The sequence below is a fragment of the Dicentrarchus labrax genome, unplaced genomic scaffold (assembly GCF_905237075.1).
Source record: "Dicentrarchus labrax unplaced genomic scaffold, dlabrax2021, whole genome shotgun sequence".
Lineage (NCBI taxonomy): Eukaryota > Metazoa > Chordata > Actinopteri > Moronidae > Dicentrarchus > Dicentrarchus labrax.
This window is the reverse complement of record NW_026136718.1, coordinates 21,638,716-21,666,570: the sequence shown is the minus strand read 5'-3', so window position 1 is coordinate 21,666,570 and position 27,855 is coordinate 21,638,716. Positions and strand designations below refer to the sequence as shown.

At 42.1% G+C, this 27,855-nt stretch overlaps 1 protein-coding gene across 2 annotated transcripts; it reads left to right on the top strand.

The window, feature by feature from the left end:
- The first annotated feature begins 1,086 nt into the window (after positions 1 to 1,086).
- On the top strand, positions 1,087 to 27,582 carry LOC127349798 (importin-13). 2 transcript variants are annotated; one of them, XM_051375702.1, is made up of 23 exons: positions 1,087 to 1,211; positions 1,636 to 1,722; positions 8,148 to 8,273; positions 8,385 to 8,741; positions 9,193 to 9,446; positions 12,986 to 13,126; positions 13,969 to 14,110; positions 14,713 to 14,879; positions 15,161 to 15,281; positions 15,571 to 15,718; positions 15,851 to 16,032; positions 16,306 to 16,332; positions 16,551 to 16,685; positions 18,308 to 18,460; positions 19,287 to 19,367; positions 19,483 to 19,620; positions 20,646 to 20,742; positions 22,691 to 22,743; positions 24,368 to 24,434; positions 24,609 to 24,667; positions 24,814 to 24,903; positions 25,050 to 25,231; positions 25,359 to 27,582. In XM_051375702.1, exons 2-23 carry the CDS (start codon positions 1,654 to 1,656, stop codon positions 25,453 to 25,455), a joined length of 2,886 nt encoding a protein of 961 aa, XP_051231662.1. In that variant the 5' UTR covers positions 1,087 to 1,211; positions 1,636 to 1,653; the 3' UTR covers positions 25,456 to 27,582. The 2 variants fall into 2 exon arrangements, 1 of the variants encoding a protein (XP_051231662.1); XR_007880415.1 differs by lacking the exons at positions 22,691 to 22,743; positions 25,050 to 25,231; positions 25,359 to 27,582.
- Positions 27,583 to 27,855: the final 273 nt, after the last annotated feature.

The window sequence follows — 27,855 nt, the reverse complement described above, 5'->3', positions numbered from 1 at the left end:
CGTGGGGGCGCTGTTGCTCTACGGCTGATTGTCCTCTTAAAGCACGTGGTTTGGGGTGAGGAGTGCAAGAACTATACGGCTGTTGCAATACTGCTCTGGATGATGTAGTTTCAGCCAGATGACACTGTTAGACCACACTTCGCCTTTCAGCCGCCCAGAATGATTTCATTCACCTCCACTGAGCTCCTGTGAAGATGAGATCAGACATTAAAATGTATCTGGAACTGAATTATCTTTGTCACATGTTCCACGTTGCCTGGTGGTCGCTGTAAATTAAATATTTTAAATAATATATAGCAGACTGTTGACCTTTGCATCTTTCTTTATGGTACCAGGGTCCTTCACTCTCATTGGAAGGGTCGTTGTCTAAAATAATAGTATCACATTTTCTCTCTAGTTGAGGGGGTCACATTTATCTAAGAGTTATAATACTCCAAATCTCAAGAAAGCCTCCCACATACTTCTGTATGAGCAGATCATTTGAGAGCAGATGCGTTTTATTCAATATCTCATCAGTGTATTACCAGGTGTTCTTAGTTTTGAGAGTTTGCCATGGGGGTAATCAATATGTGGTTGCCTTTATTTGTATGTGCAGTTATTTTCTAATCATTTCTGACACTGTCATTGTCTAGAGATCTACTTATGCTTTTAGCTTTATGTTGAGCTGATCGTCTTTTTCTGTATGTTATCATTTTATATAATATCCTATATATGGGGATGTGTGAATATATACATGTACTGTATTCTCCATGTATTGAGACTGTGTCTTCATAATGTGACGATGACATTTCATTGGATGGGGGGGAAATGCCGCATTCAAATGTTGTTCATATACGACTTCTGAAGAGCTTTTGGTCGCAAAAATTGACAGAAACGAAACGGAAACAGCAGTTCTTTAAATAATTTTACACGAAGGTAACGAAAACCGAAAATGACTAATAATTAAAATAACTAGTATTAATACTAAGTACTAATACCTTACAGTACTGCTGAATTGTGCAATTGTTTCAGCGTTTGTGCATTCTCCGCCTTTGATACTGACGGGGGGGATGTAACTAAATCGCTGTTTTATTTACCTTGTTATTGGGTGGCCGTGATTGCGATATTTCCCACAGTGCTTGAAAGTAGCAAAAAGCTCCCGGTGACGGAGCAGAGGCAGAACAGCGGCAGGGAGCTGCGAGCATCGTCTCTTACCGACGCAGGACAGAAAGGTGTGACAATATCGGTCCTTTAGACAGGATATAGATAACATACGGAGACGGCATTGTTAAGATAATGCTCTGAGACGCTTTGAAATGATTGTACATCTGTCTCGCTCGGTCACATTTGGCACCAGGGCAACGTCAAGTTGCATCCATTGCTACATTAGCTAGTTTGGCGTTAGCATAGTGGCGCTAGCCGTTGCTATAGTATTTTACTATAGAATAGGTTAGCGTCAGCTAGCTTGCTTTTAAGTTAAGAGAGCTAACGTTAGCTTGCCGGTTAGCCTCTCGTGTCATCTTTATGTTTAAATGTATGGTGCCGTCTAAGTTACATCTTCAGATTGCTACTGTGGGAAGAGTACTGTCTGTAAAGGGACGTTTAACGGTGGCTGTCAGCTCCTGAATGTGTTGCTCCTCTTTGATCATTTGACAGCTCCGTGTCAGCGGAGATATGGAGACGCCGGGGAGGATAGTAGCCACACCGGACGCCTTGGACTTCACGGTGGAAAACGTAGAGAAGGTGAGTTTTGGGACCAGTCAGTCTGTGTCAGCAACCCACCAGCTTATACAGCACCGGGGGGGTTGTGTACTAAAGACAAGTGGTCATGTTTCAAGTGAGACAGCCAGCTTGAGAGGGAGAGCAGAAGAGCCTTATCTGCCTTGTAGCCACATAATATTAGCAATTTGTACAGTACTGATATCGTCTGGAGAGATGATGTTGCTGTGTTTGCATACAGGAGTTAATATGCCCTCATGTCTTTAAATTAGGCTTGACTGAATGTTTAGAAAATATGATCAGATGAGAGCAAAATAACAGGTTGTAGCCCGCCAATTCTTTATCATCTCTGTCACTGTAAAATGCTTGTCTGGGTCTTGTTTTTGTCTGTTTGGCTATATTGTGTGTGTGTGTGTGTGTGTGTGTGTGTGTGTGTGTGTGTATGTATGTATGTATGTGCTTGCTTGCTTGCTTGTCAGTGCTGCCTGTGGCTGCCAGGTTGCTGTGATGAATCTCCTTGCTGGGTGGCCACTGACTCGGACAGGAGGGGATGGGTGGGGAGACAATGGGGAGGAGGGAGAGAGGGAGAAAGGTGCTCCTGTGGAAGAGTAGAGTTGATGTGATGAGATGGATTGGGGGATGAGGGGAGGGTGGGACAGGGTCGATGTCTGTGACAGTGCCAGTAAGAGGAGGGGGTGAGAGGAGGTTGGCGATGCGACAGAAATGATTAGAGGCAGGTTTGAGAGAGAGAAGCACATTCCTGTGGGGGAAATGGCTTTGGCCTGATACTGTGCTTTCTGGTGGTGTAATAAAGGAGGAAGAAGAATGATAAACAGTGAGCAAGGTCCTGTGTCCCTGTGGGTAATCTCCTTGTTCATTTATTCATGTCTACAGGTAAAGAAAGTGGTGGTCTGTTATTATTTTGGGGTGGCCTATGCCTGAAGAAATTGCTAAATATGTCCTGTCAATGTTCACTTGAACTAAAATCAGGGAAAACACTAGCACATATTGTATGCTTACCTAAGTAAATGTATAATTAATGAAACTGGGAGGGTCATAAATCATTTGATATGACGTATTAGGTTAATGTTTTAGTGAACTGATACACAACCTCGTAGATTTGAATGAATGTTTCTTGAATCAAGCTATTTTTCATCTAGTCAAGTGTCTCATCTCCAGTGGAAGTGAAACCTCGCTTGCCAAAATACCCCAAGCAAGCTAAAATAGTGCATGATATTCATCAAAAAAGTAATCAGAGCCACCTGTCAGATATATATTCGGCATTCTGTGATTCATTTGAGTATCTGAAACAGGAGATGGGTGCAGTGGTTAAATGTCATTAATTCAGTAAACAATTTTAAGTTAGGACGTGTTTAGGAATGTTATCTGTAATGTCATTGTTGCTGTGTATGTTTATACACTGAACTCTGACCTTTTAAACTTCAAGCTTGTCCTCTTTTTAAGAGACTGGGAAGCTACTAAAATATCATGATAAAATGTCACAATATTTTATTCCAATTTCTTTCATTTTTTTCCCCCGTCTGTACAGTTTGAGGTGCGTTTTTAGATCCAGTTAAATCATTCAGTCTTCTTCGAGTGGTACAGCGCCATCAGTAATCTCATTAGCCGATGAAACATGACAAAGAACATCTGAAATGTCTCATGAAGGCTATGAGCACTTTTGTAATAACACCACAGTTTAATTTCAAAATTGATGAGATGTTGTTCTTGTAACACTCAATTATATTTAGAAAGTATATTTAGAGAATTTGAGTGAAATATTTTTTTTCCTTCCCTATTTTTATTCTTTCTAGATAATTTGGCTAGAAAGACATATTTATACTTAATTAGTTATGGAAACTGCACAATGCTATTCATTCACTGGAGGGGGGGAGACGATAGGGTTCTTTAGAATCTGTGTGTGCACCTAAAAGCATCATATAAGTATCTGTGTAAGGGCATCAGCTTAATGCCTTTAGAAGAATCTCAGATGTCAGATGTTGCTTTTACTGCTGGCAATTTTATTATCCTCTCTGCCAGTCACAACACTGGCAACTGTAAAAATACACACCACCATCAGACACATTGTAGTGTTTGTCAGTAGAGGGTCAAATGGTATTTCCCATAAGGTGATGAGAGCAAAACCAGTTGTTAAAAGAGAAGAAATAAAAAGGAGCAGCAGCGCAGACTTGTCATTGTTGTACAGTGGGACGGTGGGGAGTGTGTGCTTGTTGTATACATGGTGGTGGAGATGATGGTTCCTGGCCCAGCATTTGTATGTGTCCAATAGAAAGCTCTTTGTTCAGTCTTGGGTCTATGAAACAAAGTACCACATTGTCAGTATCTTTGTGTGTGTATAATGAATAGGTACATATACTGCATTACATTTCCGCCCCACTATAATTAGTCTCGTCTAGAATCACAGTCTACGAAGCAAGTGGATTTTATAGGAAATTCAGAGCTCTACATTTGCTGTGAAACAGTATTGTCATTTTGCATTTCTCCCGAGAGACAAACAGCTACTGTAACACCAGAAAGAAGCACAGCACAGTACTGGGTCAGTGTGGCTGTCAAGGTCCATTCAGTAGTGCGCAGCTCCCAGACTCTTGGCTCTCGGATTGTGATGCACCTCTGCCTTTAGGAAACTGTGCTCATGTAAAGTTTTGATGTATGTGACAGCAAGTGCAGTCTTCTTATTAGAATGGTTTTAGGGCATTTAAAGGCATACTATGCAGTTTTCCGGTTTTGTCAAACAGCTACCCCTAGAGTCGCTGCGGAGTACTTGTATTTAACGTTAACTGTCGTAAATACCACTCACCAGAGCCGTCTCTATATACGGCTCTGCATCTCTTCACCCACGGCCTGATCCCCTCCCCCCTGTATACTGGTACATGTTCAGTAGGATGGAAGCGTCGTACATCGAACAGGCAAAGATAGACTCCGAAGATGTCTACTGACCAGGTAACGTCTGAGTGAATGCCTGCTAGTGTTTTCCATTGAGGCTGCTTGTTATGTTGCTGATGTATGAGACGTCGCGACGTAAAGCAATTTGTGATTCTCGCGAGATTTGGCGGGACGCCACCTTTCAGACTTGCATTGCTGGTTCTGCCAACGGCATCCCTCTCCTGCTTTGCTATCGGGATGATTCGCTATACTGCGAGTTCATTTACCATCGAAATGACTTCGAAGCTGTTCTATTAAGGTAAAAATTTTGCATAGTGTGCCTTTAAAAGCAGAGGAGATGATTCAGCCTGCCAGCTAACGTATTACAGAACATAGAGGGGGAATTTGACGCTGAGGAATGACGTGTTTTGTATTGAGTAGTTTTGTTGTGGCTGGAGAGGCTATTTCAGAGTGAGAAGAGGCTTTGTGATGAGTATTACCATTCAGCTAGTGACAGATATATATATATGGGTTCAAGGTGGAATACGTGTCTTGTAGGTTACATGAGACACATATGTCCTAGTGCAAGCATTTTTAGTTTTATTTCTTATGCTTATGGTATGATATATACATTGATTCAGTGACTGTAGGTGATCCATATTATGTGGTGGAAAAGGAAATTGTTAATGTAAACCTTTCCATGGTGAGACACTTGGTGCAAGGGTTTGTTTGCTATTCATGTGCTGAGATTTTATCACTATTGGCAACGTGGTATTCTTAATTTCTGTCTTGGCTGTGTGCTGTCAACAACCACCCGCGCACACTCTCATACAAACTATTCTTCATTGTTCCCTCATTAATCATCATTCCTCTGCATATCTTTGGTTCTCACAATTATAGAGCAGTGTCATGATGGGTCAGTGGTGTGATAAAGCCTTCTGCAGCACAGCATCAACACTGCCTCTCCCATCACTGTGATGAATTTGAGTGTGACGCTCGAGGGGACAGATGGCTTGAAAACACACTGAACCTATGGCAGGGAGATGCCATTACCTACTGTGTGTGAACACACTGTGCAAAGACATGTCCTGTGTGTGTGTGTGTGTGTGTGTGTGTAGGCTTGTGCACTTATGCTTCATGAGCATGTAGGGAACAAGAGATTACAAAAACATAAAGGCTGTCCTATTTGAGACCTATCTGCTTATCTTTATCTACATTTCCTGCATTGCATTTGCTAATAATTTTAGAATAGAATAGAAGTCTTTTTTTACGGACAATGGCTCCTGCTTCTTTGATTTGCTACATATTTGTCCCTGATTTTTTGTATCATTGTAGTAGAAGTATTGTAGTGTTCTTTGTTAACGCAGATCAAAACCTACGCTATAGTTATTCTCCAGGGCTCGGTAGTGAGCACACAGGAGTATACCAGCTACAGTAAATCTGTGGTTATGTGTCAGAGCAGATGGTGAAACTGTTTGACTCTGCCATGTTTTTTCACTTGCATCCCTCTTCCCTTCCTCCTGTTGGAAAGTGACTGTAGAGGAGGCTAATGACCTTTGACAGTGTCTGCCAAGAGGACGCCATCCTCAGGTGAAGCCAGGTGGTTCAGGTGTGTTGCCACCATCTGTGGATGCAATTAGTTGCTTCAGTTGCATTAGTTGCTTCAGCAGCAAGTGAACGCTACTGTTTCTAGGGATGTGCATTTTATGCTTTCTTTTTAAAGAACCAATTAATAATGTCCAATTGCAGTTAGTTAGTCAAACGAACTGCTGCGCGTCAGGTGTGATTTCTAGGAGGAGACAGGCGGTGGTTCTTTGTGAGAAGATTAAAGCAGCAAAATGAACAGACGGTTTTGTGTCTCGTGCTTTGATATTAAAACCTAGGCAGGACAGACACGGCGCTGTTTGGGATTGGATAAGGAGAGGTCTGCGATCACACAGTGGTCTGCGGTAATGATCCGCTGCTGCTTTGAACTCTGATATCACGTCCTCGTTTACAGAAAGGGTAAAAAAAGAGCTGACTAACAAAAAACATCCTAATGCTAATGCTTTTCTGGAATGAAGGCATGATAATGATCCATAGAAGGAACCTGCCAAGTCGCATACACAGTAACACCTTCATATTTCATCAGCTCTGTCATGCAGCTGTGTTTATATTCATGTGTTGAAATTTAAAAAAAAAAGGGCTCATCATAGCCTATTTTTGTACTTGCAGTGGTTTTCATTCAGACTGCTTTGAAAGGGCAGAGATTCTCATAAAAAGCTAAACATGGCATGTTAGTGGAGTACAGAGACCTACCAGCTAAGAAAAAGGGAAATTCGCACATACTGTACCTGCACCTATAGCCATCTCTCACACATGTACAAAGGTCACCTGACCCTTTGAGCTCATTAACACCCAGCCAGCCGTGTTCAGAGTCTCGTACAGTAAGGGGAGACAGATAATTGTGTTGCAGGATGGCAGACAGGAGAGAACACCACCTGAGACTCTGCTTCCAGTAGGCATTGACTTGGTATTGATGTTCCTCTCTACAGCTGCAATAGCACCATCGTACTGTGTGACCCGTACTGGTTCCTTTACAGAATTATTCATCCTCCCTTATTTGACAGCCTAAACTTCTCTTGAACTTCTTCTAGAGGAAGACTGAGATGATGATAGAGAGTTGAGGGATGGAATGAAACTGGGTGGACACTTTAGGCAAATACAGAGAGAGAAATGAAAAGAAAGAAAGCGAAGAGAATGACTGCTGGTGGATGAATTGATGTGAGCAGGCTTCAGGGGTAAAGACAAGGATCAGAAGCTTGCTGGATATATTTTTTTCCCCTGTATTGCTTGTCAGACACTTAGTGCTGGCTGCCAGCGGTTTTAGTTCAGTGAGCATGTACGTGTGTGTGTGTGTGTGTGTGTGTGTGTGTGTGTGTGTGTGTGTGTGTGTGTGTGTGTGTGTGTGTGTGTGTGTGTCTGTGTGTGTCTGTGTGTGTGTGTGTGTGTGTGTGTGTGTGTGTGTGTGTTTTGTGTGAGACAGAGAGAGAGGAAAAAAAAAAACAGGCATTTTTGCTAGTGCCTAAACCTCTCTGCTGGCACTGCCGGGATTAGAGGTGTCTGTTTAATTAATGCTCCCCTTTTCACTTCTTTTATTTCCCTCTCTCACACTCATCCTTTATCTCCTTTCTCTTTGGCTTGCTCCTTCTTGTTCTCCCTGCACTCAAGTACTCAAATTACTCAGAGCTGTACTTCAGAGAGCGCTGTTTTCAGGTCATTGCTTTCTCCGTTGTTCAGGTTTTCGAGGTAAACTGTCTTCTATGTGTGTTTGTGAGTGATAAAAAATGCTCTTTTCTCAAGGTAACCAACTCTTTCCTCCAAACAAGAGCTCAAATAAGTTGCATTTGTCTTCTCTGAGCTGGTCTGTCTGACATGCACTATTGGTAATGTGTGGGGTGTAGTTGGAAACATTTCTCAAATGGACTTTGTACAAATCCCCTCATGACTCAACATTCATCCACAGATTGTATGAATTCTTCTGACCTTTCTCCCATGTTATTCTTTTCCTCCTCCTTTATTTCCAGGCCCTCCACCAGTTGTACTATGATCCCAATATAGAAAACAAGAATCTGGCCCAGAAATGGCTAATGCAGGCTCAGGTCTCGCCTCAAGCCTGGCAGTTCTGCTGGGCCCTACTCAGCCCAGATAAGGTACAGTATACACACAAACATTCACATGGGGGCGCACACACACACACACACACACACACACACACACAAAATGGAAAAACATCCATGCATCCATCTTATTTTGTTTCACAGGTGCCAGAGATTCAGTACTTTGGTGCTAGCGCACTTCATACCAAGATCTCTCGCTACTGGTCGGACATCCCCACAGACCAGTACGAGTCTCTGAAGACCCAGCTGTTCTCCCAGATTGCCTGCTTCTCTTCCGGCTCCAAGATGGTGCTCACCCGGCTATGTGTGGCCCTGGCCTCTCTGGCGCTCAACACAATGCCCGAGGCCTGGCCTGGTGCAGTGGCAGAGATGGTACGGGTGTTCCAAGAGGAGGGGGGCGGGGTGGATGGGCGGGCACGCTGCCTGGCATTGCTAGAGCTGCTGACCGTCCTGCCCGAGGAGTTCCAGACCAGCCGCCTGCCGCAGTACCGAAAAGGACAGGTACGTCTGCAGATGCTGCCTTCTCCCACCGCTGGAGGTGGTGATGGCCACCTGTCCCAATATTCACAGGGTTTCTTTGGATTAATTTGTTCATCAATAGCTATCAAACCTTAGTACTTATATATAGTATAGTGTATATATAGTACATACCTCTCTAGCACAGTTAGACAAATTGTCAAGTACCTAAAGCTGGCAGTACATGCTTGGTCAGATTACTTATTCTTTAATGAAATATTTCAGATACATAATCTAAATCATAATTTAACTCATATTAGACTATTTAATGCTAGGTATCAGGAAAGCATCTTATTGCTGTCAGTGCCAAAAAATGGGTATCTTATTGCCACCAATGTAGAAAGACTTAAAAACAAGCTTTCTGATTAGGCAAAGGAACATATTACACATGAGTGATACACTAGAATTCTAACCCTCTTTATCATCCTTACTCTAGGTTCGGGGTGCCCTAGGCCGGGAGTGGGGGTCAGTGTGTCCCTTACTGCAGCAACTGCTGCGAAGGACGGACAGCCCCGGGGCGGTGAAGGCTCGCGTGCTTCGCTGCCTGTCATCCTGGGTGCTGCTGGATGTACCCCTCAGCGAGAGCGAAAGCCTGGTGCACGACTGCTTCAGCGCCCTGCCCGACCCAGAGCTCTTCGACACAGCGGTAGAGGCAATAGTCAACGCCATCTCACAGCCTGACTCCCAAAGGTGTGTACAAATGTTTGCCAGTGTGTGCACTCACACTGGCAGGCCAACCCCCAAGAAAAGGCTGAAAAATGAAATAACGATCCTACATGGCATGAAAGCTTGTCATGGTTTTGACTGGAGAAATTACACCAGAGCAAAAATGGAATATGGAGATATTTCCAGATATATGATCTAAAGAGGGAGTAAAGAAGAGAAGGGGCGAAAAGTGAGAGGCAGAACAGAATAAAAAAAGATGCGTTTGCCAAGGGCAGGAAACATACAGGGTAGGCACTGTAAGGGCATCGGGAAGGGATGGAGAAAAGGAGGGAGGGATTGATACAGGGCAAGTTGACAGCCAGGGGGAGGAGAGCGGCATTTCTCGGTTGGCTGGCGTTGCTATGGTTACAGAGCTGGGTAGAGATGTCATCATGCCCTGGTTGATTCAGACATGGCAGGCACCCATTACCCCTCCCCTAGAGAAAGGGAGAGAGAGAGAGAGAGAGGGTGGGGGTGACGGAACGAGGCAAAGAGAAGAAAGGGTACTAAGAGAAGGAGGAGGGCAGGGGAAGGTGTGAAAGTGTGCAAGAATAAAAGACTTCATCCTCCATACCTCTGCACTTCTTCTCACACAAGAGGGTCTCATATCTGTGAAGTTGCTGCTGACAAGTCAGTTTAAACACACTCACATTATGCCAAGCAGATGGTTGGAGGGAGGGGAGGGGAGACGATTAATGCTAGTGGAGTTACAGGTAGAACAGCCTCAGCAAGTGTTGCTGGGCTCCTTTTAGGATAGAGTACATTAATCAGAGATGGGATTCTTCAGATTGTCTTTTCTGGATTTCAGTTGTTTTCATAATTGTCCTTTTTTTTTAAATTCTATTTCCTTTTCCCTCTTTCTCTCGTTTCATGTCACACTGATCACAGCCCTGCATGTTTGCCAGTTTGTCAGGTCCTCCCATAAGTCTTGACTCATTAGTAGCGTCTCTGGAGACACATTTGGCCTCTATTTTTGTCAGAGCAGTGTGCGATTTATAGGTTTACATTTGACTGCCTATCTTGTGTTTATGTCTGCGTCTGTGAGAGAGGAGGGAAAGATATTAATCTATTAGAAAACCTGGTATTAGCTCCACCCTCTCTAGGAAGTCATACCCCACCTTTTTTCCATCTGTAGATTCTGCCGTCTTTGTTCATCTATTTTATCATTTCTCTGCCTCTTGTTTCTTTGTGCTCTTCCTTTCCCCTTTCTCTCCTCTCACTATCAGTACTAAGCCCTCCTCCCTGTCTCTTGTTCTCTCCCTCTGTTTAAACACATTACAGTCAACTCATTTGGGGGGATGCTATTGGTCCAGCTGCATCCTGTTGCCAGGCAACCCATTTCCCCTGTCTCGGAGTGTTGCAGTAATTGCAGAGGGGATCAGAGGTGGGGGATGGGGGGGAGGTGGTGGAGGGAGAGAATAAAGGAGGAGTCAGGAAGGAGGCAGAAAGTGTATAACAGCAGGGCAGGGAGCGAAGCAGGAAAGGACAGGCAACCATGAGTTAGAGGAGAGGAGACTGCAGCAGACAGTCTCAGAGAAGTCTCCAGAATGGCATCTTTTATGAGGGAAATAGGGAAACATACAAATCCATTCTGCCTTTTTAATCGTATCACATACACACCAAGTCTCTTTTCCTAAGCTAAGAGTGCATGACCTGCATTTGCAAAGCACCTTGTTAAAAATGAATGATCTTCTGAGTACATGAGTGCAATCTGCCACGCACATTTACACACACAAATACACACACAGTCACACAAGTAAATTGCAGTCGGCCCCTACGCTGCTCCCACGGGGGTTACTCAGGCAGCCGAACACAGAAGATGTAGGCCAATACACACACACAGGTACGGGTTTATTAGATGGAGGCCAGATTCATACACAACACGTCTCAGCAGGGTGGAGCTGTCTTCTAAGAAGGCTGAGTCAGTGTAGGCTGCTGAGCTGGGGACTTAGCTTTATAATGCTACGCAGAACCATTATCTGGCTCCAAGGATCCTAAGGGGGCATGAGGGAAATTTAGAATAATAAATGCTTCCCAGAACCGAGGTAAGACATGCATTTAACCTGCAGAGCAGAGGATGCATATCAATGTAATTTTTTCTGGGCACTTTTTTGTTTGGCTTGTATGGTTCTATAAGGAATTACATTAATGCTGAAACACTAAGTCAATTAAGTGATTATTGGAAAGACAGAAAATTAATTGCCAATAGTTTTATTAATCAAATAAAAAATGCCAAACATTCTCTGGTTCTAGCTTCTTAATGCGAGGATTTGCGACTTTGCTGTGGCACTGTAAATTGACCCTTCCTAAGTCCCGCCCCCTCCTGCTCTGTGCGTAAATTAAAGTTAAGCTAACCTCGGTCAGAATCTCCATCAACTTTCTTCTTTCCTGTACTCAGATATGTCATGTGCTAGGTGACATATCTATCTATCTATATATATAGTAACTAATGATTGATGTAGATTAGCTAGTTATTAGTCTTTTGCATTTCTTAACTGAAGGTGTCGCTTTTATCTTTTAACCATCTTCTAAATATGGGGTGGGGCTTAGGAAGGGTCTCGGGATCTGGTTGGACAAAATAAGTAATTTGAAGATGTCTCTTTGGCTTCTGAGAACTTTTTTGAGATTGATCTTTTGTACAATTTTGGGGTATTTTATTGGGTAAATGATTAGTTGAAAAAACAAACAAACAGATGAATTGATAATGGAAAAGGTTTTTATTCCTTCCTTGTTGAAGTCACACAACCTTGCTGTGTCATTGATGAATATTCATCGATCTGGACACATGTCCTTATTGATGTTTTCTTGAAAGATGAAGCACCTCCTGCATACCACAAACCCCCCTGGGACTAACACACGTGATATGGTTCACATCTATAGCATTTACACATGCACATAATATCCTCAGTGGCATTCACACGCACACACGCTTGCCCTTTATCTCCGAATGTCACCCCTTCACTTGCTGTCATTAAGGATGACAGGAGGATGTTGTCTGATGTTGCCATATGACCAGATTTGAGCCTGTGTTGCAGAGTGTGTTTAAGCATGTGTGTCCCCATTAGTGTGTGTGTGTGTCTGTGTGTGTGTCAGCACATGTGTGTGTTTTAGCCGGAGTGAGGGAATTATAGATGGCTGAGACAGCAGGAAGAAGACAGAATAATAACTGACAGCAGCAGCGCAGCTCTGAGCAGAAGCTTTGAATAGATTTCTGGTTCCCTGGTAGATGTGTGGGTTTTTTAGGGTGGGTGTGCTGGATCAGAGGTTGGACTGACTTGAACTAAAATTTGATTTGAAACAAACACTTGTCTTGAGAAGGAGCAATAAATATATCAACTTAGCTCTGAGCGATGTGAGTCAGTTATATATTCACTAGTGGAGGCTCCCTGGTTGTACATGCCATGTTTTTCTCACTTGTACAGCACTGTGTTGGTTTTAAACTCCTTTCCTTTAAATTAACTGGACTCCTAACTGTCAATTCTCATCTTTTTTTCTGTCTGTGTTTGTATGTCCATGGATTGTAGATATGTGAACACTTTGCTGAAACTGGTTCCTCAAGTGCTGGCTCTCCAGGAGCAGCTCAGAGAGGCTGTTCAGAATGGAGACATGGAGACCTGCCATGGTATCTGCCGTATCGCCGTTACACTGGGAGAAAACCACTCCAGGTGTGTGTGTGTGTGTGTGTGTGTGTGTGTGTGTGTGTGTGTGCGTGTGCGTGTGTGTGTGTGTGTACGTCTGTATCTATCTGTGTGTGTGTGTGTGTGTGTGTGTGTGTGTGTGTGTGCGTCTGTATCAGTGTGAAGATTTTATAGGACATTTATCTTTTAATTAAAATGTGCTATTGAGGCAACACATATAAAATGTGTTTTGACCAATCAACAATAACATCTTGGCCACTTCCTTTCCTGACATATATAGTATGACATACACAAGTAGTCTGCTTGGAACAATAATGTGTTTTTTTTACACAAAAAGTATAATTTCCCCCTTAAAATCCTTAAAGAGGCATCTACCTCTTCTACCTGATTCAAAATACCAGATTCTATGAAAATGCACAAATACTTGTATAAGTTGCATACTGGACCAGGATGGACATTCACTGTATTTTTGATGTCACAAATCGTACTTGAAGGCCCTTTAAATCAGATTTTCAATGAGCACAGAGAAACTTTCCCCTTTCAGCAGATGAATGTGAAGACATCCTTCTAGGGTCAAACTCTGCACAGTAAAGCTCAAACATCAAACTGTATGAGCAAGAAGAACATTAATTAATAAATTAACATGAACTTGCACTAAAACAAATGATGCAATATGTCCAGTGTCTCACTATGCAGTCTCCACTTACACCATGCCTGGTTTTCATGTGTTGCTGGCTCTCCTGATTGAATGACACAAAGAGAGAAAGTTGCTACTTTATCTCTGTACCAACTGCACTGGACAGCTGCCAAATTATGCTTTTTTTCTCTCTATCTCTCTCTCTCTCTCCTCCACCCACCTCTCTGTCTAGGACTCTGTTGGAGCAGGTGGATCACTGGCAGAGCTTTCTGGCTTTAGTCAATATGATCATGTTTTGTACAGGTATCCCCGGCCACTACCCGGTCAATGAGACCACCAGCTCGCTCACACTCACCTTCTGGTATACACTACAAGTAAGGAATGTTAAAATCTGACCCTATCCTATACTGCACTGTTGTATTTACTGCTACTTCTGTGATAGTTTTACAAATGAAGGGTAGTGTATATTTTCCAACTGGCATGATTTTCCCTATAACCTTTTCTAGGCACGTAAAGTCAGTCCACAAAATAACCTTTGCTTATTGTAGTCTGACGAGGCTCGATAGGCACTTGGTTAAACCAGTTATCTTTAAATAGACTGTATAAAAACACTAACTCCCCCTGCACACCCTGATTGAATGGATGTGTTACTCACTTAGGTCTCACTGGTCTTTTGCTACAGTTTTCAAATAATAAAATATGATGGCTTTCCTGGAAACAATTTTCTTTTTGTCATTTACATTATCCAACATAATTGATTTATTGGTTTGTGCAAGCAGGCAATGTGTATTTTCACAATAGATAATTGATAGTGGGGTTGTTCTCTCAGTGATAAATGAATGATAGATGTTGTAAAATATATTTGGGTTCATATCCTGTGTGAGCCGTAACAGATGCTTTTAGTTTGTAAAGTGCATAAATAATTTTATGGTCCAGACCCAAGACTTTTTTTTTTTTCTCCTTACTCCATCCTCAGGATGAAATAATGTCATTTGAGTCGGACAAGCAGGCAGTGTATCTGCAGGTCTACAGGCCAGTGTATTTCCAGCTGGTGGATGTTCTCCTACACAAAGCCCAGTTCCCCTCCGACCAGGAGTACGCATCCTGGTCCTCAGATGAGAAAGAGCAATTCAGGATCTACAGGTATGTGTGAGTGTGTTGTATGCCTGACCCTGCCTCTGACTATTGTACGAGTCTATTTCCACTGTGCACTGTTGTGTGCAAGTATTTCAGTGACAGTCTAAGTGCTTCAGAAATTACCCACTGACAGGATGATTGGTCAGCATATGCGTGTGTTTTACTCTAATACACTGTCACTGGACTGGCAGCTGAGAGGGCAAAACCCATCTGGCAGATAGATTAACAGATAAAGTTTCAAGACTGCGTGCCCCTAAAATGTCTGTTTGTGCATGTCTGTCCTTTAGGGTGGATATCTCCGACACACTCATGTACGTGTATGAGATGCTGGGAGCAGAGCTGCTGAGTAACCTGTATGATAAACTAGGGAGACTGTTGACTAATGCAGAGCAACCCACATCATGGCAGGTGGGTGAGAGATACACGGACGAGCAAAGAGAAAATGTGAACTATTTTCTGTTTCTTTGAGTGTTGTTTAAGTCCTAAAAACGTGTCATACTAGGTTTAATAAACAGTTTTTCAACACAGGTCCACAAGTTTAAAAAATATGTTAACCAGATTTAAACTACTATTTGAATTTGGTTTTCACTTTTTCAATACATGTTTTTTTTTGTTTTGTTTTTTGACATTGCTGAAAAGCCATTTTATCATCAAAGACATGCTCAAAACTTACACTGACTGTATTCTCCTTTTCCAGCACACAGAAGCCTTACTGTATGGCTTCCAGTCCATAGCAGAGACGATAGATGTGAATTACTCTGACGTCATCCCAGGCCTGATAGGACTCATCCCCAGAATCAGCATCAACAATGTCCAACTAGCAGACACAGTGATGTTCACTATAGGTGAGACAAGTTTCATGGGTCGATTTAAATGATCTTGGCACACATTGCTTAAGAGTCATTTATAGATATCACAGGCCCAGCAACATTCATATTGTTTCTCAGTCTGTATCTGAACTGTTTATCTCCCACTAGGTGCTTTGGCTGAATGGTTGGCAGACCACCCAGTGATGCTCAGCAGTGTCTTGCCCTTGGTGCTTCAGGCTTTGGGGAACCCAGACCTTTCTGTTTCTTCTGTCTCTACGCTCAAGAAAATTTGTAGAGAGTGCAAATATGACCTCCCACCCTACGCAACCAACATAGTAGCTGTCTCTCAGGTACGTGTACACATGTATACCTCTTATCTATTATGATGTTCTTTTTTCCACCCAGTTGACGTATCAGAGCCAATAATAATCTGTTTTAACATTTTTCTTCTGCACTCTATCGGCCATGGTGTTGCAGACTTTTTTCCAGAAATAATCCTTTCTCTTTGAAATGACTTCAGTTATTATTATTTTGGAGTTACTTTTTATTGCTAATTTGGGCATGTTTTGCTGTGCTTTCATAAGAATAGAACCATCAACTCTGACTTTGTTTTTTCTCTCAAGGAGGTGCTTATAAAGCAGATCCACAAGGTCAGTGTGTGCTCTCTCACATTCACTTTTTCTTTTTGTCTTGGCACTCAGTTCAGAAGTGACATTTAAATAAGGAATGCTGTTAAAGCATTATGTAACATGTTTGCCTGGAGTCTAATGATAGCATATTTTGTGTTTATGGTCTCTTCATAACACTTTTATGTGACTTCAAGCTCACTGCTTACCTGAACTGAACCTGCCATCATCTTTTCTTGCAGACAAGTCAGTGTATGTGGCTGATGCAGGCTCTCGGCTTCCTGCTTTCCGCTCTCCCTGTGGAAGACATCTTAAGAAACCTTCACTCTCTCATCACCCCTTACATTCAGCAATTGGAGAAGCTAGCGGATGAGACGGTGCGTACACAGACCAACATATAGCAGTACACACACAAAAACACAGGAGAGGCACAGTTGGACTCTGGCCAATAGGAACAGGCCTTGTGTCTGTGTGGTGTCACTGCAGTGGAACATTTCTCTGCGGGACCAGATTGGATTTGACCCTGCACCATGGGCTAGTGACTCACATGGAAATAGCAAAGACACACTTTCTCTCACTCGTGCAAACACGCACACACCACAGCAAGAGAGACGACAAATTGAGAAAATAACAAAATGCCTACAGAGACACATTTACAGTAGGTCATGCTTTAACATGTGCATGCACACAGTCGTGCAAAAGGAATTTCTTTACCCTGTTTAAATGTCATGTCCAATAGAGCCTAGAGTTTCAGAATGTCATGCTGGATGGTGTGAATTTGGAGCAGATATTATCTACAAAAACACACTTTGATATCTACTGTATGTGTAGATAACAAATAAATCCTCCTGATCCCTTGTTCTAAAACCTTGGTTGAGGTGAATAGAGATGTCAGCTTACATGAAGCTTTTCATTTCTCTCTGTGTTTAAGTCCCTGTTTCACCCCTACCCTTCACGCAACACACAGCCACACACTGTCTCACCATCCTCTCTGACTTCCTCCCTCTTTTATTGTTTTCTGTCTAGCTTTTTGATGTATTGGCATTACATCAGACTAGGAAATCAGGTGCTATGTCTGGAGCTGGACAAATAGTGGCACCTAGTGGGGAGACCTTCAGGTTACATTACATCTTGGGGTGAATGACCATGATGTCTGATGGGTCTGACTGCAGACACTGAGGGAGTCACTCTGATTTGGCTTCAAGCATCATGTGCACACTCTGTTCTTACAGGATGACTATTGTACAGTCAAAGCATTAACATTATGAGGGGAGAGAAGAGAGTTGTGGCTGTCTCCATGGAGACAGAGCAATGATTAAATGCTGCCAGTGAAACCCTAATTAATCATTTTACCTACGTGTGTGTGTGTGTGTGTGTGTGTGTGTGTATACACGTGTACGTGTGTGTACATACTGATGCGTGTCGTTTAGAAAGGTGGTATGAGAACGAGCCATTACCTTCTTTCTGTCACATTGCTGAAATACCTCAATACCTGCTCATTGACTTGACTATATTTTTGTATACTAGGGTTTAGGTTTAAAAATATTTGTCTACCAATTATTTTGTTGATTAAGTAGTAATAATTATTTACTCTCTCTACTCTACTCTGTAACCAACTGAAAATCCCACAGTGTTCAATTTAACTGTCTGTCTAACTAATGTAATTTATTCATTAATTTCACAAAAAGCATTGTTATTACATCCATAGGCAATACAATGAAAGACGACTATACAAGAAAAATAAATAAAACAGTTTGTAGCAGTTTAGCTTCACACAGTCGCATACATATTACAGCAAGGTATTTGGACACTCAAGAGGATAGCAGCATGGTAGCAGTCTAGCTTTTACGGTCTGTTTATCTTCAATATTTCAGCAGTTATTTTTCAAGGCAGGCAAACGATGCACTAAATGAACAAGATGGATAGTGGGTTTAGGTTGTATAGTAGCAAATTCACAGATAAAATAATCTGTTTCTTCTTTCTCTTTTTCTGCTTTCAGCCTAATCCTTCCAATAAATTAGCCATCATCCACATCTTGGGGCTGCTGTCCAACCTCTTCACCACGCTCGACATCAGCAAGCAGGACGATGAGTCAGCGGACGGCTCAGCACCACCTGTCAAAACAGCCCCACCTCCACCTGGACCAAACCCAGTCAGTCACCACACACCATCGTCATTGTCATCAGTGGGGTTGGGTGATGGGACGAATGCATTGACTATCAGTAGCAGCTAGCGCTAATGCTAATCGCTAGCTACTCGCTAGCTTTGGTTAATGTGTTTAATTGTATTATGCACCTGAAGGAGTGCTAATGTGAATTCTAAGCCAATTGTTAGTTTGGTTAAGGAGCAGCTCATAGAAGGGTAAAATATTTAAGGTGCATTGCACTTATTTTGTGTTAATATTAAAATCATTCAGCTTTAAATTGTTTGCTTGTTAGCCACGGTTAGCAACCAACCAGTCTAGTAGTTGTTGTTGTTGTTATACGTCATCTAGCGCGCGCCGGTAAACGTCCCATGCTGCGTTCATGCAGGCTCGGAAATGCTGAAGCCTACAGAACAAACATCGGTTATAAAAACCTGACACCGATAATTCCCGATATTATATATATATATATTACATACATTTTTTTGTAAATAAAGGGGGAAAATATCGGACATCCCTAATATTTACTAATACAAACAGTATGTCCCATTGAAAGGCTTCGTTATCCACTACATTGCAGTTTGGTAGTTGAGAAATGCAGCAGGGCACATGCTGCTTGCAGCAATATGAGCTCCTCACCCTGCACCCACCACTGCTTAATACATCGGTTGTCACTGGTTAGAGGGGTGAGCGTGGCCAGAGGGAAAATTTTGCCCTGTCAGTCAACCACAGTCATTCTGCTGATAGGCATGCACCCATGTGTAAATACTGATGTCTGCTTGTTTATAACTTTATATTCATCATTTTTTGAATGAGGTTTATTTGTGTTTTTCAGGTTGTGGTGGTTTTGCAACAAGTGTTTGCTCTCATACAGACTGTACTCAGTAAGTGGCTCAACGACTCGCAGGTGGTAGAGGTGAGTCATCGCCATGTGCGGCCACATACTGTCAAACCTCTGCTTTCTAAGAAATCAGTCCAAATAATCACTTCTGATGACATGTCAGTACAGCTGATCTCATGTCATCCCTCAGGCTGTGTGCGCCATCTTTGAGAAGTCGGTGAAGACTCTGCTCCATGACTTTGCTCCCATGGTGTCTCAGCTAAGCGAGATGCTTGGGCAGATGTACAGTACAATTCCCCAGGCCTCAGCCCTTGACCTCACACGACAGGTACACACTCACACGTGCACATACACACACAAGCGCACATTCGTATTCTTTATTGTTACATGCATTTTAGACATTTGTCAGAAAAAGGCTATGTATGAGCTAATCAGCTATGCACCAATGAGCCCAAGGTTAATGAGAATACAGTATAAGTTTGTTACAGTATATATCCATGACTAAACCAGCCACCTAAACTAAATTGCCTGTGCTATTTTTACACCCAAGTGATATTATTTTAACAGTTTACTAATCCAACTATAATGAATATGATAATATGTTGCAATTTTGTATCTGATCACACTAATGATCTCCCACTGCCTTGGGTTATAAGCATTTAGGTATAGTGACACTCTGGGTATGTGCCTATGCAGTTTTTCATCTTTCTTTTAAACTGTGGTTTCTTTGAGAGAAATCCAGTCAAAACAGGTAGCGTTAACTCAGATTACTGCTACAGAAACTTAATTTCCTGACCATTTATGTGTGGTTTTTACATGTGCACATGAATCATAGCAGTGGCTCTTTGCATTCAGATTAAATCAATCCAAAGTCCAACTGGAACTGAAAATCACGCTAAAATAAAGTCAAATGAGTCTGTTTCCACAGCTGAACAGTACATTTATTAATATATAGGCCCAGTCACAAGTCACAAGTCTAGTTAGAAAACAATAGGTTATTTGTAAAATTCCGACTCATTTGCACAGTCAGAAAAAAAAACCCAAACTGTGTTCTCACTACAGAGCTTGTTTTCTCACTACGCTGTCAGTCCAAATGCTATGACAAAAAAATTTAAACTGCATGCTGTAGTGTTATATATTACTAATACACTTAAAACATACCAGGCTGGGTGGGGTAGGACTCTGATAGTAACCAGCTGTATGTAAAGAGGCTTTACAGTAATCAGGTTTCTGCAGTGCATGTGAAGACATTCAGTGGTTTTGTGATGTAGCCTGTTTTTCCTTCCATTAACCTGATTTCTTGTGTGCAAGTTAACACGGTGAATGTCTGACGTGAAGTCCTGCTGTTTTCAGATGGTGCATATATTTGCCAGCGAGACAGACCACTTCCCACCCATCAAGGCTCTGTTTGAGCTGGTTACCTCGGTAACACTGTCCATCTTCCAGCAAGGTAGGGGGTCCATCAGGGGCGGGACTGTGAATACTGTCAAATCTGTCTGTTCATATCAGTGGTAGACCTTTTGAATGTTTCTGATCATATTTGATTTCACAGGGTCCAAAATCATATCTTGGTGTAGCAGAGAAAAGGAATGAAACTGTAAACAAATTTGTAGAAAATAAAAGAAAACAAATAGTTAAAAATGTGTATATTATGGTGATATACTTCCATGTCCTACTGCAATTGTACTTGAAGACTGGCATGCTGTTGTATTTGTAGACCATAAAACAGCTTAGCCTGGGGACCACAAATAGAAAAAATGACAAAAGGTTAGAGGTGATTTGACTCTGTTGTCACAGTCGACCTTTAAACGTTTGCTCTCATTACTCATTAATGCAAGAGGAACCACAAAGTGGTCTGTCTGCTTGATGTGTTGAAGTAAAAAAGTCTCAAATGATCATTTTTATTAATGCAGACTTGTGTATCCACTGATTGTTGATTGCAGTGTTTTCTATACTTATCAGACTAGTATTTGCATTTGCTTTTTATTATTATTTATTTATTTCAATTTACTGTTTCAGTGTTTGGGCTGCATGAAATTTACTTTGATTTTATAGTGTTCAAAGTTTATCAGACATTTTTTTATGACCCTGGGGCCAGACTTAGGTTCTGATTTTCACTCAGCATAAGATGGACATGAATAAGATGATATAATTTCATCCACTACACTTAGGTTAGATAACTTGTACCAGCTCTGTCTGCTGCTCCCCTTCCCTTTGTGTTGTCCCCTTTTTCCCCTCCTCCTTTTCTGCTTTGACTGGTTAAGTAATGGCTGCCTCTCCTCCTGCCTCTAAACTCTTTCTTTTCTGAGCAGGTGCCTTTCAGTAGACAGTATCAGTTCAGGATACAGTCACAGCACAGACACCACTAGCTTATTCTGTTGGCTGACATATAACATAGCAGGGCGGGCCAGCTCAATACGACTTGGATTAGAGTCAGGCTCTCCATCACAGCCCTCTGAATAAGCCCTGTATTCTCTCCAGGGGAGAGATGTGTGTGGATGAGGGGTTGGAGGGGGATATTGAGCAGGAAACTTGTTTGGAGTCTGGGAACAGCTAAAGCTGGGCGCTTACTACAGACGTTTGTTCTGTTTCATAACAAGTTTGATGTTGGAGTCCTTCCAACATCAATCTTAAGCCATCGGAGAAAACCATGTTTGAAAGTCAGGAATGTTGATGTGAATTCTTCAGTCCAGAAGCTTCTACAGGAAATGTGTGTTTAATTGTGCATCATTTGCAAACTGTCCTACTTTAAAAAGTCTCGTAGTCTGTGTCCAGCATAAGGGAGGTAGTGATATCAGAACCTATCCTGATCTTTGAGTGTGATTCATACTGATGGCTATGGGTTCACCTTTGAAGCAAAGGGGATCTTATTGACCAGCTCTGAATGGACCCTTTACAGAAACCTCCTCCCCTGAGGCACTTCTTTCAGTCTGAGAGGAAATGTGTTGCTTGTTGTTTGATCACGTCGATGCCAGCAGTGCCTCCTGGGAAGGAGGTAAAAAGGGGGGTTCATTCAGGTTTGGTGCCCCTTTTCCTCCAAACTGTAACAGTAACAGAGGTGCCTCCTGGGTTCCCACTCCAAACCAACTTTTGTTTTTTTAGGTTTGTTCTTTTTCTCTCGTTACTTCTTTCTTTTTTTCTCTCCAAACAGACCCATGTCTTTGTCTTCTGCCTGTTTTTTGTTTTTGGTCGGTCTGTTCTTCCAAGACTCTGCCAAAGCTTCATATGCCCCCCCTCCCCTTCTCCCCTTCGTTCCTTACTCACGTGTGAATTATTTCAATGAAATATTTTTGAGTTCTCTTTTATTTCCACATGACTGTTGAATCTATTCAGTTGCTGTTTGTATATTATTCTTATTCTCTTATGATTTCTTAAGTTTCATCTTTATTATATTTTAGGACCCAGGGATCATCCTGATATTGTTGATTCATTTATGCAACTCCAAGCTCAGGTGTGTTTTTGGTTTCTTATTTCATTCACTTTGGGTTTCTCTCTCTCTTTCTCTCTTTTTCTAATTTCTCCCTGTTTCTCTGTCCTCTTCTCCCTCTTCCTCTTTCTGTTCTTTGTTACTGGACCCTTAGGTGTCCCATCACATAGGCGAGGCAGTGGAATGAAACATGAGGGGAACGTTTGAGAAAGAGACGCCTGTCTCTCCTCAAACGCGTTTGATTCTAACAGTCACCTCACCACACCAAGTACATAGAGGGTTTTCATTTTACCTGCAGAGACCACCTGAATCAGTCTGATATGCAAACCAAGTATACAAGGCTTTGATAATACACCAATCTTTATCATGTTTGTTTATCATTCTTACAAGTAACACTCACACTGTATTCAGGTAGTTTAGGCAGAGAGCTTGAATGACCTCTTAAAATCACACTGCTGTATTATTTTTATATCATTTATTAACGATACTCTATAAACTTGCTGGCTTAGTTAGGTGAAGACATTGTACTTCCAAAGTCCTCTCAGTGGCTAAGAAAGACAATGACAGTATTTTCCCCCTTATTTTTGCTAGATGACAATGCGTTTTTTACATTTATTTTATTTTGGAAAGATGTCAGGAAATTCTTCACAGAGAGGGCCTTGTAAATCTTCTATTAATAGTTATATTGATTTATTATGCAGCTCAACAGGCTGTTGAGAAGATGAGTGCTAGTGTGTGGACATTGCATGGAAATCCACCATTTGGAGCACTTATATTTTTATTAAATCTTTTCCCTTTTTTGTAAAATCAACATCGGGGCATTTGAAAAAACATCAACACCCTCAGCGACTTTGATGAAATATTTCAGTTGATGCAGCACTCATGGGAAGATGATGTAATGGCGTCAGTTATAGCATTGTGGTCCCAGGTGACTGGTTAGTCTCTGAGCCCAGTCCTCCTCTGAAATCATTCCAGCCCAGAGCCAATCAAAGCCCAAATGAATTAATATTCAACTAATATTAATCAGTTCAGACAAATTGGCTGATGGCTCTTCTGTTTTATATTTTTGTCTTCCGTCTTCATTCTTCTTCCTTTTGTTTTCTATCTTTGGATAGATCTGACCTTCATCTCTCTCCCTCTCCCTCTCTCCCTCTCTCCTCTCCTCCATCCTGAATGAGTTCATTATTACGAGATGAGTTGTATTTCTCTTTATCTGCACATGTTAATTACTTACACACTTCTGTTGCATATTCAATCCAGTCAACCAAAAACAAGGAAAAGTAATGTTTCAAATATAATTGATTTCAAGAAACAAAACCATCATTGCCTTTAGTTTGACTTAAGTTTCCAATGATTTCAAAGTTTGAGTTTTTGCAATTTGTTTGTTATACCTACTGAGTTCTGCATTGGAGGATCTCTGTATGAGTTTGGATATAGTTTTTCCTAAACAGATGGAGAGAGTATTATAGCCTGGTAGGCAGATCTGTTCTCAGTCCTGTGTTGCTGTCAGATCCGGCTACCAGGCTGAGCGGGTATTGTTGATAGCAGTATTTTGAAGGAGCTTATGCAGTGGAATGTGGTGAAGCAGTACCGATTGGGTCGGGCCGACAGAAACATACTCTGTTTAATGCCTTTATCTGCCTCTTAGGCCCTCAAACGGAAGCCCGATTTGTTCTTGTCTGAGAGTCTTGACGTGAAAGCAGTGTTCCACTGTGGTAAGTTTGCGCATTGTTTACATAAATACACACACCGTCCCTACACTCTGTTCTGGGTGTTTTGCTACAGTTCCTGTGAAATATGTGCCTGTCAGTACAAAGTACAAACTGTGAATGTTTGACACCATCCTCCAGTAGTTTATTTATGCTTCTGACTCCCTCTGCCACCTCTAGGAGTTCTGTCACTCAAATTTCCTGAGGCTCCGACAGTCAAGTCAACATGCTTGTTCTTTGTAAGCCACACACACACACACACACACACACACACACACACACACACACACACACACACACAACTTGAAACCTTTGAAAATATGCATGTTTATAAATGAGTCATTTTGCTTTAACTGTGCTGACTGTCTCTGTGTTTCTGCCGTAGACTGAACTGTTACCCCACTGCTCTGACGTGCCTCCACTGGCCAGAGTGGTACAAGAGGACGGCAAGCTGCTGATCCAGGCTGTGCTGGAGGTGAGACGCATATTACACATTTCTACATCACGCCACAGAAAGTTTGAATCATTTCACTGACGCTGCAGTTGGCTGTATTATCACACATAAACGTTTCTTCTTCTCTTATTGTAATTAAGTCCCTGCTGTCTCCCCGCTTTCTCTAGGGCATCGGGGGCGGGGCATCTCGGAGCCTGATGGACCAGTTTGCAGAAGTGCTTTTCTCGCTGAACAAGCACTGCTTTTCTCTGCTCGCTGTGTGGTTGAAGGAGGCGCTGCAGCCTCCTGGGTTCCCGTCATCACGGGTCACAATTGAACAGAAGGACAACTTCTCACATCAGATACTCAGGTAGCGCTGGCGGACATTTGTTTACAGGCTTATTGGCTTATGAATCCGTTCAGTTAGTCATACACGTGATTTTCCACATATATAATGGTATGTATTTGTTCTCTTTACTGCCTCCCCCATCATGCAGAGAGCGAGTGAACAAGAGGAGGGTGAAGGACATAGTGAAGGAGTTCACACTACTGTGCAGAGGGCTCCATGGTACAGAGTACGCCGCTGAATACTGAAACTCTACCCTTGAACTCTCACCTAACCGTGACCTCTGCCCTCAGCGCAAAACAGCTGGATGCCACAACAATACAGTTCTCACAAACCCCATCAGTGAAGATATCGTGAAATGATTGTAATGATAACCCACCCCGCCGCAGGACAAGACATGGAACCATTCCAGCACAGACCTACCATCGGATTAATGGACAGATATGAAATCCCCGGTGGCTTTAGGGAGGCCCTCCTCTCTGCTCCGATATTTTTTTTTTCTGTTCTGAGATTGATTGTTTCTCTCTCCCTCCCTCCTCTTATTTAAAGGTTGTTTCTTTAGAAGAGCTTCGAGCAGCACTCCCAGCATGCTGCCTCACGCCTCCTTCTATCTCTGTCTTGTTCTGCCTTTCTAGATCTTCCCGTGGTTCCTAGGCTGTTTCCTGGTGATTAGCATCCATATGAAATGGTAGTGGTATCGTACGTAGCTACTTGACATTATTTTTCAAAATAAATCAAATTAATTATATAAATGTATATGTATACACATATAGAAAGATGGTGGTTGTCAGTCCTGCTGCTGCTAATGGGAAGAGAGAAGGACCAATGTCAGGAGGGGATTCTGCAGGAAAGATTACATTAATACAATTATAATTACTCCCACTCGTGCCCCTGAGATCTCTGCATTTGCCAAATTATCATGAAATGTTTTGTGAATTTGTCCTTCTTTTTATATAGATGCCTTTTTGGGGGGTATGAGTGGAGAAAGAAAGCTTAAAACCACATAACTGGACTGAAAATAGTCTGCTCTCTTGCCCAGCCCTCTGTGTATAGGGCTGTTAGTACCTCATGTACATACAGTCCCACCCAGTCATACTGCAGTCTCCTCGGGTTGTAGGGAGTGGTTTTTATGCATTGGTCCCTTAGGTAAAGCAGGACTACCCAGAATGAAGGCTGGAGAGGAATTATGGTAGCTGAAGGCACAAGATAGAAACTGAGAAGGGAACTGAGAGTTTGGAGGGGTTAATAATCCTCACGATGGACTGCTTAGTCACTGTAATCGTGCAAAAATATTAATCAAGTTGTGCATATTAACAGTTATTGCTGAACACTTCTGTGTATTTGAGTGTATGCGTGTGTTCATACCTGTATGTTTGAGAGGTTGTGTGTGCACAGATGTATCTTTTTCCACTTGTTCAGTGCACTTATATTGGACCTACAGTACACATCCATAACTTCCTCCTATCTTTTTAACAAAGAGCCCATTCATTTCTTCACATCACACTCATTCAGACTGCTCTTTTCTTAAACACTGACCAGGCATGTCCAGTATTTCACCTCACCGGCAATCACACCCATCTATTTAACGTCATTATCATCTGGAATGACCAGCCAGTGGTAATCATTGACCAGACTCATCTATCTATCTGTTATTGACACCAACTACTGCGCCTAACAAACTGCTTGTGAACAAGCCACCCAAATCCTTTCATCCATCTGGTCACTGCCTTGGAGAGGACCGAGAAGGATTAGAGTTCAGTAACAAAACATAAGATCTCTGAGAAAGTTATTCAGCGTTTTGCAACAAGAATTAACACCGACATTCTGTGCTCATCCATTATGCCAGAGACATTATTGGTGAAGCGATGTGACGGCTGTAAAATACACTGTCTGGTGAATCAGCAGGACCAGTTGACATCTAATAACACTCAGCATCGAAATGTACTTTGTGGTCTCTGATAAACTTTATCTCAGTCTAATCCTTCTGTCTTATCCGAGGTGCCTGCAGACATGTAGCATGTATGTGTTTTGTGGGGTGGGGTTGGGGAGGGTGGGGGATTGAGATCGAGGTTCAGCGGGCAAACATTCAGTGTGTGAGACACTGCAGAGAACCGTGATTTAGACTGAGAGCCGAGGCAGGAACCAGCTCTGTGAGTGAGCTGTCCTGCCCCCGGGTCTGATAATAACGGTGAATGATTGGACGTTCAACACTGATCCTCGGTCTGTATTATGGTCTCATTCTGAGGTGGGAAAATAAAACTATGTTTGTCACAGTTTATAGAAAGAGTAGTAGGTGGAGGAGGGGAGGGAGGTATGAAATGTACATTGTTTTTTTGTACCTTGGCTTTAATTTATTAAATATATCTAAGACTGCATCTCCCGACTCTTCTGTGTGTCAGAGTAGTTTTGTTCTTTTAACACTTCCATCACATTGTCCCGACAATTAATACAAGCATCATTGTAGATAAAAGTAGAAACATGTATGAAAATATCTTTCATCTCTTTATTATTTAGGCATAAGTAGCCAGTTTACTGAGAAACATTTGTAAAACTGGAGCCAATCTTTTAAAAAACCTAATTTCATTTATTAGCTATTTGTTGGCTGTTCTGTTTTATTTTTTAGTTTATGAAATTAATATTAATATATA

Bases quoted from the DNA above. Each gene is read 5' to 3' on its own strand.
- LOC127349798 (XM_051375702.1), top strand. From the start codon at position 1,654: ATGGAGACGCCGGGGAGGATAGTAGCCACACCGGACGCCTTGGACTTC. The intron at 8,274-8,384 runs GTACAGTATACA...TTTGTTTCACAG, and splicing joins CCCTACTCAGCCCAGATAAG to GTGCCAGAGATTCAGTACTT. The intron at 9,447-12,985 runs GTGTGTACAAAT...CATGGATTGTAG, and splicing joins TCACAGCCTGACTCCCAAAG to ATATGTGAACACTTTGCTGA.